Source organism: Aspergillus stella-maris (genome assembly GCF_047715825.1).
Source record: "Aspergillus stella-maris strain CBS 113639 unplaced genomic scaffold BDV14scaffold_66, whole genome shotgun sequence".
Classification (NCBI taxonomy): domain Eukaryota; kingdom Fungi; phylum Ascomycota; class Eurotiomycetes; order Eurotiales; family Aspergillaceae; genus Aspergillus; species Aspergillus stella-maris.
In genome coordinates this window covers 82,948-97,719 of record NW_027396860.1, presented here as the reverse complement: position 1 = coordinate 97,719, position 14,772 = coordinate 82,948, and the positions used below count along the sequence as shown (strand labels likewise).

General features: G+C 51.3%; 6 protein-coding genes across 6 annotated transcripts; 5 read left to right on the top strand and 1 right to left on the bottom strand.

The window, feature by feature from the left end:
• The first annotated feature begins 213 nt into the window (after positions 1–213).
• Positions 214–4,425, top strand: BDV14DRAFT_180723 (uncharacterized protein). The gene is made up of 2 exons (XM_073769954.1): positions 214–2,819; positions 2,870–4,425. Exons 1-2 carry the CDS (start codon positions 654–656, stop codon positions 4,202–4,204), a joined length of 3,501 nt encoding a protein of 1,166 aa, XP_073624280.1. The 5' UTR covers positions 214–653; the 3' UTR covers positions 4,205–4,425.
• An 877-nt stretch (positions 4,426–5,302) lies between these two features.
• On the top strand, positions 5,303–5,939 carry BDV14DRAFT_126615 (uncharacterized protein). Its single transcript, XM_073766002.1, has one exon. The coding sequence runs from the start codon at positions 5,431–5,433 to the stop codon at positions 5,779–5,781; it is 351 nt and encodes a 116-aa protein (XP_073624279.1). The 5' UTR covers positions 5,303–5,430; the 3' UTR covers positions 5,782–5,939.
• A 1-nt stretch (position 5,940) lies between these two features.
• BDV14DRAFT_126616 (RTC4 family protein) lies at positions 5,941–8,001 on the top strand. The gene is made up of 2 exons (XM_073766003.1): positions 5,941–7,455; positions 7,509–8,001. Exons 1-2 carry the CDS (start codon positions 6,218–6,220, stop codon positions 7,792–7,794), a joined length of 1,524 nt encoding a protein of 507 aa, XP_073624278.1. The 5' UTR covers positions 5,941–6,217; the 3' UTR covers positions 7,795–8,001.
• A 395-nt stretch (positions 8,002–8,396) lies between these two features.
• On the top strand, positions 8,397–9,523 carry BDV14DRAFT_180720 (alpha/beta hydrolase). Its single transcript, XM_073769953.1, has 2 exons — positions 8,397–9,010; positions 9,076–9,523. The coding sequence occupies exons 1-2, from the start codon at positions 8,609–8,611 to the stop codon at positions 9,418–9,420; spliced, it is 747 nt and encodes a 248-aa protein (XP_073624277.1). The 5' UTR covers positions 8,397–8,608; the 3' UTR covers positions 9,421–9,523.
• Positions 9,524–9,742: 219 nt separating this feature from the next.
• Positions 9,743–10,179, top strand: BDV14DRAFT_203882 (DUF2462 domain-containing protein; the record flags this gene model as incomplete). The annotated part of the gene is made up of 3 exons (XM_073774392.1): positions 9,743–9,792; positions 9,869–9,956; positions 10,045–10,179. The coding sequence occupies 3 exons, from the start codon at positions 9,743–9,745 to the stop codon at positions 10,177–10,179; spliced, it is 273 nt and encodes a 90-aa protein (XP_073624276.1).
• A 196-nt stretch (positions 10,180–10,375) lies between these two features.
• BDV14DRAFT_126601 (uncharacterized protein) lies at positions 10,376–13,468 on the bottom strand. The gene is made up of 5 exons (XM_073766001.1): positions 12,887–13,468; positions 11,709–12,828; positions 11,551–11,659; positions 11,178–11,503; positions 10,376–11,129 (listed from the first exon to the last, which is right to left on the bottom strand). Exons 1-5 carry the CDS (start codon positions 13,111–13,113, stop codon positions 10,533–10,535), a joined length of 2,379 nt encoding a protein of 792 aa, XP_073624275.1. The 5' UTR covers positions 13,114–13,468; the 3' UTR covers positions 10,376–10,532.
• Between the last annotated feature and the right edge of the window lie 1,304 nt (positions 13,469–14,772).

Genomic DNA, 14,772 nt, shown 5'->3' with positions numbered 1-14,772 from the left:
TCTGAATAGAGATCTGAGACATTCTTCTCCAGATCTACAATGGAGAGTTCGGTAGATGAGAAGACGATCATCTTTGTGGGATTATTGCACGGTCCAAGAGTGGTTGGACAGGCCAAAAGGCGCACTTGACGTGATCTCCATTATTGAGACTCCAACCCCACGCGTGCTTGGTTCAAGTGTCATTCCACCGGCTGTGGATCGCCGCTTTCAGAACTTCATGTCCACTTCTCCCGAACTCCGACCCAAGAATATCCTTCTCGAGCATCATTGTGTCGAGAGGTAAGCTGTTGTCTTGCTATCCTGGATGTCTTCCACCTGCAGCCCATTAACCGTTTAGGCGTTCCCAAGAACCTCCGCCCCTCGTCAGCCGTTGACCGTCGTCGAATATTCAAACCGCCGACGACCCCCTTTTCGGATCCACCTCTCCAGCTCGAAGTCGAACACCTTTCACCTCCAAAAAGTCGGTGCTGAGCTCTGCCTCCGATATTGCCTGAAATCTAAAACCGAACTGCCAAGCAACAAGCTCGAAGCTTCGGGGGTTCTCCGCGCGGATGGGTCGTATTTTTGTCTCCGAAATCAGACGGGGGTACAAATTGGGATTCACAAATCAATAGAACATCTTGAAGGCTATACCAGGGTATTTTCGATGAAGAATGAGCTCGGGCCCGGCTGCCACCGCTGAGACCTCCGGCGACCTCCCTGTCGATCAAACTGCCTCACGCACCTCGAACCTCTCTACCGAAGCTTCGCCGCAGGATGTCGAAACACCCAGCAGCGGGCACAAAGATAATAATGGTGCTGGAGAACAGGCTACACCGTTAGAGAAGGCGACTGGAAATCAAGCCAGCGCTCCCAATGAGGACGTTGATGATTTCGGGTTGCCCATTCGGTCGAGACCTTGGCCGTCCCGGCGAGAGACCGAGTCTACTGTTGAGGATGACCAATTTCAAGATGCTAAGGAGGAAGTTGCTGCGCCAGAGGACCCTATCACGCCGACTGGAACAGAGTTCAAGCAGGAGCCTAGCATAAAAGAACCGATCGAGAGCAATACATCGCCGGAGAGCCAATCCAAGCAGGAGGACCAATCGTCGCCGAAGCCTGGACCCAGTGATGTTGATGTTTCAGCGCCCGAAAAGACAGACTCCACGATAGAGAAGCCATCTTCTAAAACGCCGCCCCCAGAGTCCGAGATCGAACCACCGCCTCCCTATACAGAAGAACCAGCCCAGGATGGAACGAAAGATGCTACATCTTCACGGCCTGAGTCCTCGGCCAAAAGCAATCTACCAATGTCGGAATGGTCCCACCAGCGACTTCACGAGTATAAAGATATGAACGATCATGAACAAGAAGAAAGCGATGAAGGTGAATGGAAAGAGATGACTGCGATAGACGAATTTGATCTTTACGATGATTACGGACGATTAATCGCGCGCGGCGCGAAGCAAGAAGATGACCAGGCAGTATATCAAGGCCTTGGAGGGGCTGGTAAAGGATATACCAGGATACAGCTTGACGATGACGAAGAGTCCATCAATAGTATGGATGAGGACACCAGCTATCTCTTCAGGGAAACGCATGCAACAGCTGCTGGAGTGGAGGGAGAGGAGCTTCGCGACACTCTAAGCCAACTACAAGCGACAAAGGATCTCCTGACCGAGAGTCAAAGGATCGCCTACGTCGGAGTCACACGTCTGACGATCTTCAAGATGGTGATAGAGATGGACAGGGCACCGTCAACTAAGTCGACTCGCAAACGGAAGCAAAAGGCCGTCGACTCAATGCGGGGATGGGGCCAGGCCATGATGGCCAGGTTATACTCTCATATGGAAATCAACACCGCAGAACAAGTGATGATTGAACAACTTGCCGAGCATGGCGTTCAGCCTGAAGATCTTGTTCGTCCTCTCATGGAGAATGCCCGTGTCAGGAATCCATTAGCCGAACAAGATGAAGTACCGAAGAAGTCACGTTCTTCGACAACATCGAGCAATCGGAAGGACGACAATCGCTCCAGCTTATCTACCGAAATTGTCAGGTCTTCAGAGCCAAGCTCCCCGCCACCATACAATCAGGGAGAAGGCGTTCCTGAGGTACAAGATCCGTCTGACTTACCGACGTCTGCAAAGATCGATATCGACATTCGGTGGACAGTACTATGCGATCTGTTCTTGGTGTTGATCTCAGATTCAAGCTACGATTCGCGGTCGCGGACGTTACTTGAGAAAGTAGGTGCCTCTATGGAAGTCTCGTGGTTACAGATATCCAAATTCGAGAAGCGCGTCATTGATGCTCTTGAGATGCAAGAGGAAGCAGAGAAGGAAACATGGGATGAGTCCGAGCACATGGAAAAACGCCGCAAGTCAGCGCTGAAAACCAAGTACATGATTATGGGTTTGGCCACTGTAGGCGGTGGTCTGGTTATCGGTCTATCAGCTGGTCTGCTAGCCCCAGTGATCGGTGCTGGCCTTGCTGCAGGATTCACAACCATTGGTGTTGGCGGTACCAGCGCCTTTCTGGGCGGAGCTGGTGGTACTGCTCTCATTGCGTCTGGAGCTACTTTGACCGGAAGCACCATAGGATTGAGGGCGTCTCATCGGCGTACTGGGGCTGTCCAGACTTTCGAATATCGACCTCTACACAACAACAAGAAGTTCAACCTCATTGTTACGGTGTCTGGGTGGATGACTGGTAATGTGGACGATGTCCGATTGCCATACAGTACGGTGGACCCCATAATGGGGGATATCTACTCGGTATTATGGGAGCCTGAGATGCTTAAGAGTATGGGTGAAACCATCAACATCTTAGCGACAGAGGTATGCTTCCCATTGAGACGCAATCGTCCGAGGTACTAACAAATCAATAGGCTTTGACCCAAGGACTGCAGCAAGTGCTCGGAAGTACCATTCTTACTGCTCTCATGGCATCCTTGCAGCTTCCGCTTGTCCTCACGAAGCTCTCATACCTTATCGACAATCCGTGGAACGTCTCGCTCGCACGTGCCACTGCAGCTGGCCTTATCTTGGCCGATTCTCTGATTGACCGAAACTTAGGCAAGCGGCCAGTAACACTGCTCGGGTATTCCCTTGGCTCTCGGGTGATCTTCTCCTGTCTCAAAGAACTCGCAGACAAGGGTGCATTTGGACTTGTCCAGAACGTTTATCTGTTTGGGTCGCCAGTGGTCGCGAACAAAGACGATTACATCAAGGCGCGGTCTGTGGTTTCAGGTCGATTTGTGAACGGATATAGTTCTAATGACTGGATTCTGGGATATCTGTTCCGCGCGACTAGCGGTGGTATCATGCGAGTTGCTGGACTCGCTCCGGTTGAAGGCATTCGAGGTCTCGAAAACGTCGACGTCACCAAGCTCGTCAATGGACATATGGAATATCGTGCAGCCATACCCCGACTTCTGAAGCACGTCGGGTGGGAAGTGTTGAGTGAGGAGTTCGCAGAAATCGAAGACGCTGATCCTGAAAATCACGCTGAGCGCCAGAGGGAACTGATCCGCGAGATTGACGAGGCTCGTCGGGAAGCGGAGAGCAAACCTGAAAAGAAACGATTTGGTCTGTTCAAACGAGGCAAACTAGCCCAAAAGAAAGCATGGGAGAACTACGAAGTCGAGAACCCGGAATCGCCTCAGAGTCCGACCGGAAACAATGCAGCAGGAAGCGTGCTCTTCGACATCGATGCCATCAGGGCTGAACTAGCCTCGGAAATGATGGAGGTCAAGCAGCTTGAATCAACCCTGCCACCTATGAAGCTGGACCTGAACTCTCCGCCCTTGACTTCACCTGATACCCTATCGTCTGCGACGAAAGACGCTAAGGCTCAAAAGTCTGCTCCTAGTACCCCTCAGCCACCCCCAGCAGTATCTGCCGGCCCTACTCCCTCGACAGACAAGCAATCCCTGTCATTCCCTCCTTCTAAAGACGACGGATTTGAAATGACATTCGACACCTCATACCCTGAACCACCACAGCGCTCCTTGTCGTCTTTCGAAGCTCCTACGTACAATACGGACGACTACCCCTCTCGTCCCGCCCTTCGATCATCAATGACGACCCCCGGCGGCTTTGGAGCTGGTGCTATCGGAGCCGGAGCTCTTGGAGTTGGAGCTGCCACAGTCGGTGCCATCGCTCTAGAAGAGAACGCCTGGGCCGACCCTGACGAGGGTGAAATCTCGATGACCTTCGAGTGATGAGTTATGATGTACACAAGGTATAATGCGGGTTTTTACCAGTTCACATGTTATGCATATCTTTATATCAGCTTATTAGATTTGTAACTTTGTTTTATTGCATGATTAGAAGCTTGTTTGTCTTTCGAGATGTGGTTGTATGATCACGGAGTATGGGGTTTGCGGCGTTCTGATTTCTGAGTTGCCTTCTACGTATACTTGCAGCTATATACACATCCCAGGTCCAAAACAAATTCATGAAGAAGTAAATCATAATATAACATACGGTAAACAGCGTTCCTTGCTTATGTGTTGCCAGCAATTGCTAGCAGCATGGGCTTTTCAAAATTAGGGGACAGTCTACTCCCAGGCTCGGCTGTACCCCCTGCCATCCACTAAGTTCCAACAGCAGTTCCTGTGGCAGGTTTGTCTCCACCAACAAGGCCGCCTCTCTTTCTTTCTTTTTTTTTTTGGCCTTCTTTGGGGGTTTCCGGAGGCTCTTTTTCACGCCGGGGCGATGTTACCGTCCAGCCAAAGCGGATGTCTCGTCCGAATGAAAAGCTTACAGCAGGTCGTATAAATCCAGCCGCCAGCGGCACGCAACACATTCTATACATTGAGTCCTACATATCATCCATCTTGATGAGATAATGGCCGAAGGTCCGTTTCCTAGTGAGGAGCAGGAAAACGAGTGGTGGCAGCAGTTGCCGTTAGTCCCTGCGGTAACAGGTGTACATTTGCGTCAACAGAGCCGCCGACGATGAAAGCCAACCGCGTTGGTCAGGATGTTTTCTCGCTTTCCAAGGCTGCAGGAGATACACTACGAGCCCTGGAGGGAATGGTCTGATGCTCAACAGGAGTGGACGGATCAAGGTGAGTGCTGCTGCTGTGTTTGGGACTGGATCAGCCGTTATTAACGTTTTCATTCCTTTGATTGAGCTTTCAAATCACTTTTTGATTCGCTTGGTTCTAGCAGATTGCGAAAGCTCACACTTTTCGAGAATTTCAACCAAGGATACCTGCCTAGTCTTGAAGGAAAATTCTACCGCTGCGCTCTAATTCGAATTCCGACTTACGATGTCAGCCAGGCCATCGCTAAAGCCAGTCTCGGACTTGAAGATCTTTCAGCATCATTCATTGTGGATGCCGTTCAGTTCTTTAGTTGTCGTGAACCTTCATGGAAGTGGTCTAGGTTGGCTTCGCTCGCACTGCTATTGCCTGATAAAAATTTGAGCGAGATCGATAAAATGCTCCAGGCGGCGGCAGCAGCGGCCATCGGAATGCTAAGCCTCAAAATAATGGAAATATGGAACGGACGAGCCGGGTTCTCGATGCTTTTCAGATACCAGGTGATCGGGGGTAGGGCTAAGCTAATCACCAGGGGAACGTGGCAATTCGCCCTGCGGCCTTCCGTGGTGCAGGCTTGGGAAGCGGTGACATTGAGACATAATGAGCACGGTTCTCTCCTTGTTATCGAGGAGCTGCTGGATTCTGGTGTTCGTTTCAAGTCCCATGGCGATGCAATTCATCATCTGAAGCTCTTGAATCCGGTTGTTCGGCCCATTCCATTGCGGCAGATACGAATGAAATGCTTCTAGCATGATGAAAAAGTACTTCGTAGTCGAGTCTCGAGCTCTCGGACGTGGTCTAAGAAAAGTGGTGGGTAGTAGCAGGAAGTAACTTGGTAAGGTACAAAGCTTGGAACTGTGGAGAAGCTCAGGATCCGCGTGTCACGCCAGCTAAACGCGTCGAAACTCTCGACTTTGTCTTGACACCCTACAGTTCCACAAACTCCTGACGAACTTGCCCTGAGCGTTGATTGTATTCCAGTTGCATTGACCATCTTGCATCTTTACTTATTATTTGCAGCGTCAGATCCGGGCATTTTAATGCCAAGGCACAGCTCGAGCACCTTCTTTCGTTGCGACCAGTATCACCTTAATCCGCTACTTCAGTTCCTGCATATATCCCCTCAATTCCATTCCTCGCGAAACCGAACGCACTCCGAGTTTCCAACTACGCGCTCCTTCCAAAATGCCCTCTCTCCGCCCAAGACGGAGCTTATTTCAACAAAGAGACGACTCCGACACCGAAAACACGAACGCACCACCCCGCGATTCAAGCGACGGAGACAGCTCCTCCTCCGACGAACGAGAACAGAGTGACTGGGAAACGCCGAGGAAGAGACCGAATAAGAAGATAACTTCTTCACCCACGAAGAAAAAAGCCCGGAAGTCTACGTCCAAGTCGCAATTGCAAGCGAGTCCCGAACCGAAACGCATGATGGAGGAATTGGATGAGGAGACGCTGAATGCCCCGCCGATAACTACGAGTGATGAAGAGAGTGCCTCGTCAGATGGGGAACAGAGTGATGGGCTGGGGTTGGACTTTGAGAGTACGCCGCGGAGACCTCGAAATGATGAACAGAAAGAGACGTTAGAGCAGAAGCTCAAGAGTTCGACTCCAAAACAGAAGAAGGACTTCTCTAAATCGCCGAGCTCGGCTCGAAAGCGGACGTCTCAGGAAATGCAAGAGTCTGGTGATCCTAGGGATATGCTCTTTGGAATGTGGTCGCAACGAAGCTACGGAAATAAGAGACATAGTTACTCGAAGTTCCGCAAGACGCCGAGCTCGAGCTTTGCAGAGTCGCATCCTCCTTCGAGCGCGCCTGTACCGAAGAGTTCTGTTACATCGTTCGAAGACAAGGGCGAGAGCTCCGAAGAGGAGAAAGAGGGGAAGAAGGAGTTTAGATTTCCGTGCAACATTGATACGTCACCGCGCGATGAAATCCCGGATTCTGATGATGATCTCTCCTCGCCTCTCAGTTCTGCGCTCAGCTATGGTTCTGCCGAGGACGTGCCCATGAAGGATGAAGACGAGGACGAGACGAAAGAAGACCCAGCAGAATATCTTTGCCCAATCTGCAAGGAACCGGTAGATCCAGGGTCCCTGATTCTGTTCCGTGCCCAAGCACGACAGCGTATCAAAGACCAATTACGTTTCTGCGCATCACACAAGAGTTCGGTAGTCGAGCAACAATGGCAAGAAAAGGGCTATCCCACGATAGACTGGAATATATTTGACGAGCGGATCGAGTCACATTTCAACGAGCTCGAGAAATTCCTTGTCCCAGAGAGCACCTCATACTATCGCAACGTCCTCGACACAGCTATGAAGTCTGGCAAGGCGAAGAACTTCCGACTCACATTAGCCGGTGATGCTCTAGAGACGATATCATGCGGGTACTACGGTACTCGGGGGTCCGGCATGATGTGCGCCTTTTTCCCTCCTAAATAAATAAGCCATCGCTAACTGACTTCTACAGGCTCCAATCTCTAACAACACACTTCGCACGCAAACTCCGCCGCCTCGCGACACAAGACAGTATCGTCAAGCAAGCCGGCGTAGTACCCTATGCACAAGCCGTGCTCGTCCCCGAGCTCGCGATCAGATTAATCAAGGAGGACATGAACGTTGACGATGACGCCGCAAGACAGATCATGCGCGAAAGTATTGAGTTGGGCCAGAAGGTGAATCCGGCTGAGAATGATGTTGTTCCTGTTCAAGAGGAGAAGGACGGACAAGGAGAGGGGGAGGAGATTTTGAATTAGGGAGATGGTTCCCGTGTGGGGTACATATCTATGTGCTTGTTTATTCTGTTTTTTCTTTTACTAGATACCTCTGTTTTGTTTGCATTTGTTTGTGTCTGCATGCATGCATGGTTAAACATGCGCCTGTTAGCGCTTAGTTTGTCTCGACGTCTGTACAGTGTACATACTACATAGCGATGGATCGAGCAATCATAGGTAGTGTCGACCCTGGTCGGAGTCGATCATTGACATCCAGCCTCAAGAACATGCGCAAGGTTCATTCTGGGCTCACCTTGCTACCACCTAGTCTGCATGCCACTGTCTAGGCTTCCATTAAAAGGCACGCACGGGCTCCAAGCCCCATCCACCACACTAAGCTTCCGGCTTCCGCCGTAGCACGCGCCTTGCTCCTCCTCTATGCATCAAAAGCACAGCCCTAGGTGCTTGTTTACCTGGTCTAGGCTTTAGCCCCTACGTCAGCCGCAGTTAGGACGAATTTACGAAGGGCCAGTGGGCCAATAGGCTATTGCGCGTCTGAATCTTTGACTGCTCGCCTGGCTCGCCTGGTGTCAGGTATCTACCTAAATCAAGTAGTCTAGTGTTTAGTGTTCTTGTTGCGGCGACGTACTTGTACCGAGCCCGACCTAAGTTGCCGAACTTGAAGTGGTGGAGCAGTGGTGATCTACAGAGGCTCGCTCGATGTATAAGAACCTCCAACTCCAACGCCCTTTTCCTAGATAAACCATACCACTCAATTGGTTCCGACCGTTAACACTACACTCACCTGTCCATTTCCCTGGCTTATCCTCTATTTTCTCGATAAACCAAAGCCACAATGCCCACCACTACAAAACCAACCATCATCCTTGCCCCAGGAAGCTGGTACCCCGCCTCCTCAATGGACCCACTAGCAGCCGTCCTCCACAAAGCAGGCTACAAGACCAAAACCGTCTCATGGCCATCCGTCGTTCGCGGCAGCGAAGTCCAAAGCCTTGATGAGGACATCACTGCCCTGCGCGCGCTGATCAACCCAGAGGTTGCAGAGGGAAGAGAAGTCGTGGTCCTCGCGCATAGTTGGGCCGGGATCCCAGTTGGATCTGGGCTTGAGGGGTTGATCAAAACGGAAGAAGGAAAAGGAGGTGTTGTGAAGTTGTTATACGTAGCGGCGTTCCTGGTTGAGGAGGGAAAGACACTTGTGCAGACGTTTGGGGGGGAGGCGCCGTGGTATATCAAGGACGTATGTATACCTTTCCCTCAGCGTTACCTGTTATACGCGATGCAACTGACTGGCCGACCTTTTAGATACCAAACAATACCGTCCTCCCCAACGACCCGGTGAATCTCTTCTTCCACGACGTCCCCGCCGGCTCGGAATGGGCATCAAAGCTAAACCCAACCTCATGGGCGACGACAATCGCTCCCGCAACGGGCGCCGCGTATCTTGATATTCCCACATCATATCTAATCTGTGAAGAGGACAGGGCACTCCCGCTCTTCCTGCAGGATATGATGATCGAGATGGCGCGGAGCAATGGGGCTGCTATCGGTACGGAGAAGGTCAAGATGGGGCATTCGCCTTGGCTTGTTGAAGGGGGCGATGAAGTCGTTGGTGCTTGGGTTCGAAGAGAGGCCGGGGAGGATATCTGAGTATCATGCTTAAACGCGAAGCGATGGTAGACGATCACTTCATCAAGTCATACGTTGAGGATCTTTACTCAAGAGCGCTGTAGAGTGTACAGTAAGACGGGGCTTATCGATAGCGCACGTGACTGTATATATTAGAGTAACCCCGATAAGCCCGATAAGGATTTTTTCCCTCCGCGCTGCTGAAGCAACCACCTCCGCTCTCAACTGTACCATTTTGTTTAACCTCTGTTTCGCCCACCTACACTTAATCGCACCGTTTTTCGATCCGTGCTGCTGGCAGTACCTACCTCTCACTACCAGCTCCACAACCACAACCATAGCCATGGCCCAAGGCGCCCTCAAAAAGACAAAGCCCGCCGCCACATCAAAAAAGTAACGACTCACTTTCTTTCCTCCTCAGCACGAATCAAGGCCATACTTGAACAAAGCTAACAACAAAAAAAAATAGACCCAAAGCCCTCGGCCCTAAAAAGGGAACAAACGGGCAAATCGCACCGAAGAAGCAGGCGCTGATTCGGCAGCAGAAGATCACAAAGGTACGGATACTGAACCAGATTAACGGGCTCGACTAGGCTACGGAGAATTCAGGGATTCGGGTAGTGGCTAACTTGTCGGTGTCTACAGAAACTCACGGCTGGTCTTGTGGCGAAGACGGAGAAGAATCTTGCGCAGCGGGCGGGACACCTTGAGATGCTTGCTGGTGGGAAGAAGGATAAGAAGGCTGGGGCTGGGAAGGATGGGAAGAAGGGTGGGAAGTAAAGAGAGATTCAGAATGAAGGTGTGGAATGAGCGTTTGCATAGCTTTGGTCTCGAGATGATACTGTTAATGAAGTTTTGATACCCATCTAATCTTATCTGATATATACAAAACCGAAGTAGGGGTCTATTCGAAGTATGGTTGTATATATTCCAAAGGATAATTTGGGCGTGAACGAAAATGCAGCCAGCGCAAAGAATCGTACTTCAATCAATGTGACATCAATGGATCAAAAAGGTGCAAGGAGCATCCGAAACAAGGGAAATTCGTCAATCGTAAACAAGAAAAAGACGCTGCAAGGGTATCTCAAATATAAGCCTATCCACTCCGTCACCGATTTTGGGTATGGGTTTCTCTAAATTTTCGCAACTCGAATGGGTGCGCCCGACTGCTCAATCAGCTCCGTGCCTCGTTCGATCCAGTTCTTGAACCCGTCATCGCTCGGGTCGGTCGGGAAGTCGTCCCAAACCGGGTTCTCTGAATCGGCGTAGGTAGACCAAATGCCCTTTGGCACCTCGGAGGCGGACCAAGAGGGCAGCTTAGCCAGAACGCAGGTGTAGTAGACGTAGAGGATTCTGCAGAGAAGGTCGACGCGGTCCACGTAGTGCTGTTTCGTCGGGTCGGGCTCGCGGCCTCCATCGCCAAGGCGTCGCCACCACGAAACTCGCCAGCGGAGGGTGAGGAGGATGTGGCCGAGCTCCTTCAGGAAGTTCATGTGGGTTTCCTGAGAAATTTGCTTCCATTTGATGTTGTAGAAATCTCGTTCCAGTTTGCGGAAGCCTTCAACCTCGAGCATGCGGCAGACAATACGGGAAAGCTGCGCTGCCAGAAGGATTTCACGTTGGTGAGCTGGGTCGCTGACGTCCATGGGCTTTTCTTCAACGTCGTTTCCAAGGGGAATGAAGCTGTAGCTCGCGCGGCTTGGCATGTTGTTCCATTGAGAAAGCAGAGTCTAATCGCGTTAGAGATAAGATAGAAGGTCGCAATGCGAAAGACTCACGTAGATGTTGCGCATCGGATCGCAATCCTTGACGCAGGTCAGCCAGTTCTTGGACTTATCCTTTGATTCGACAATGCGTCGGTCAATGAACTCGAGGAAGTTTGACCGGGAGTTGCCATTGTAGTCGCTCAAACCGCGGAGAAACTTGTACGTTTCTCCTAGGTCAAGGACGTAAAGAGATCCCCAGGCTTGGCTGGCACGGATGTTGAACTTGCCCTGCCGTTCGCCAAGGAATGACAGCAGGTCGTTCAAATCGAATTCGAATGGAATGTCCAAACGGACGCGACCGGACTTGTCTAGAGTAGGATGGTTGATAGCGCGTTGAGCTAGGAAAGTTAGCGAAGCACAGTGGTTAGGAAATTGGGATACGCACAAATATAGTTGCACGTTCCGTACTCGACGATGCTTGAGAAACAAGCTCGGGCACATGGTTGTTCGTGGAGAGTGGGACGACAAGCTTCGCATGGCGCGTTTCCATCACACTGCAGAAGTCAGTCATCTGCTCCTTGGGTGAAAAGTCAATGCAATCACCTTTCGCTTGTTCAATCGACATTGAACGCAGGTATCCTTGTTCTTCCTTCGCATTCCGGCGTTAGCCCTGCCGGCCATGGACAACGGCCCCTTGCGACGAGCCCCGCGAGGGGGTGAAACAAAGTCTGCTGAGGCGATGGAGCCACCTTGGCCATCTTCCTGTACGATCTGTAATGTCTTGTGGCTGTCTTGGCTGAGAGCAATGCTTGGGTTACGTTTCTTGCGCTTCTTGATTGCCGCGGACTGTGCGGCTAAAGCTTGAGGCTTAGCGGGGGCGCGGGCTGCGAGAGGTGAAGCCCTGGAGCTTGAAGGAACTGAAAACAGTTCTGATGGATCTTCACTGACAACGAACGCAGTGGTTGTCTGGCATTCTTCGGAAGGCGAACCTTCCTTAGAGTCTTTCCACAAGCTCTCTTCATCCAGCTGCCGATCAGCAAAAGCCGGAACGTCATCGCCAGTGGCTGTGTAAGGGTCAAAAACAGCGGGAAGATCATCGGACACGGACGAGCTTTCGGATTTGTACTGGAACAAGTCTTGTCCCGTAATCTCGTCCTTGACGAACATAGATCGTTGTGGGAATGTGGAAAAGGACGAAGGCGATGTCATGTTGCTAGGCAGTTGAGACTCAAGGTTGTCCAGCCAGCGTGTCTCGAGTGAGGGGATAGAGCTCTGATAACTGCCCATGTGCCTGGCACCTTTGTCCACAGGCTGAGGTCCCATAGCGACAGGAACTTGCCTGGGCATAGATTCGGTAGCGCTGGCAACCTCTGCCCAAGCGTCATTCGTGAACGGAAATGCATGAGGCATGCCCTGGAACGGCATGAACTGCTCTGGTGTTATACCAGAGAAATCGGTTCCCTGCGGCAGCGACGCGCCATCCTCGACAATAAATGCATCCGTAGAAGCCGGCTGCTCCTTCGCGTACGGGTACATGAGAGGGCCGTCCATCGGAAGGCCAGCCATCACATTGTTGAACAGTTGCAATGGCGGCCATGACTCATCCAGTTGAAAGTTATCGTCGGCGGAAGGCAGTGTTTTCGGGCTCACAGTGCTGCTGAGGGTGCCCTCAGCGGAGCCATCGGCTCCATATTTCAAGTTGTCTGGCGAAGTCGCATGCTTGCTATACGAGTTGATATTAGCCGGAAGCGCGCGAAGAAAGGGTATTCAGTGGTCCGTACCTGCTTGCATCGCTATGGTAGTCGCCGGGGTTTCCCAGTAGCGAAGGATTCCCACTCAAGTCTGCGAACTCGGAGTCGCTATGGTTCGAGTCCTGACTCGCGTCCCACTCTAACGGTTGTTCGTAGCCAGTATTGTCCCACGGTATAGTAAAGGCGGTTTCGGTTTGGTAGCTATCAAGGATCTTGGGGTCAATGCCCGCAGCGGATTGAGCACTCTCGCAGTCCATACAGGGGAACTGGAAGCGGGGGCGCGTCGTGAAGACTTGAAGGAAGCCGACAAGGTCCCCGAGTCACCTGGTGCCTGGGGGGGTAAACTGTGTAGGAATGCGACAGGGCGCGGATCGTACACAGGCGATGAGGGTCGAAGGTAAAGCCCGGAGGTGGAAAGACCTCCAGATATTCGGTTGCAAATCGATGAGAGCGTGAGGAGGGGAAGCAGAGAGTCGAGAGAAGGAGGAAGGAAGGCCGAAGGAGGGAAGAAATTCGCTGACAAGACAAGTGAAGTTCCCCACCAGATTTTGAGGCGATCGGCCTCCGATGCGGTGCAGCCAGTCGCAGTCAACTGGAACGGTTATTGTTAATGTTATTAATATTATACCAATGCACAGACCATATGACAGTCTGAGGCTGGACTTTCTGGAATAATAAATTGTTTCTGATCTGTTCCGCTACAGCCGGGAGTTTTGAGTGTTTATAAGTGTGACGCAGTCTACAGGGGAGACCGCAATAGAATCAACCAACGACCAAGTCCCCCTCCTTGTGAAGATCGAGAAGATCAAGTCTGGGCATGAAACCTGAGTTTTCTATGATCGCCAACCGCGCCAACAGGCCCAAGAAATACCAAGACCATTAATCTACATGACTATAGCCGGATCACCCTTGTGCCTCCAGCTCCAGGAGGGGTGATAACAGTGCTGACAGCACACTTTACTCATGCGATGTTCAATTCGATGGTCAATTTCTCGCTATCAGCAATTACGACACACCTGCTGACCTCTGCGAAATCCTCCAGTTGCACACAATCCGGAGTTGTTGCTTCGGATCTTTGCAGCCTGCTCTCCAGGTTCGGCGTGCGACTCCAATCGGGGCCAGAAAAGGTGATTATCAGGAGTAATAACATGATTAATTTCGCTATATTCTTAGTCTTGGTTGTTGGCTGAGCCGGAGCACCGTAGCCAACCGAGCCAGGGAAGGACCGTGGAAGCGGCCTTCTAGAAGCGTGTTCCGTCCGGAGTTACTCTTTGGTTGCTTCGGCGCATCCACCCTTGTAGGATATTGTACAGTATACTGCACGTTCCTATGTCTTATGCTAAAAGATTGTACGAGTACATAATAATCCATTGAGATTATTGATGTAACATTTGAGGGTGAAAAGAACCGCATCTCCAAACGAATGACAGTGGGTGCCCCGGCCATGCCCCAGCCTTTGCCTTTCTCGCAGCAAGAATACTCCGTCAGCCCCGTAGTCGGAGGCCCGGACCAAGATCTAGCTGTCAGCCCCGTGTACTTTGAGGCATGAGTCCACCGGAAAACTCTGTGCTATTCTATACAGAGCACAGCCAAGCTACGCTGGATTTTTCGGTCCTTGGCTCTTCACTGAACTATACCAATACACTGCCTTGGCATGCCTCACTTCTTTTCTTAAATGATCTTATTCCACGTTGCCAACTCACGATTTCATTCCAAATTATTTTCTGCGCACCTGACTCTGAGCCTCTGACCTCACGCAGCCCGAGTAAGACTGCTGAATCCTGCGGCGAGTGATTGGGGTTGAAGTCTGGCTGCCGGAATTTGCTTCCCCACGAGAGCTTCACCGCAGCCTCTTTTGGGCCGCTGAATGTCTGGGCCTGTTTTGTTTCGTTTCGTACTCTATCTCATACATTTAT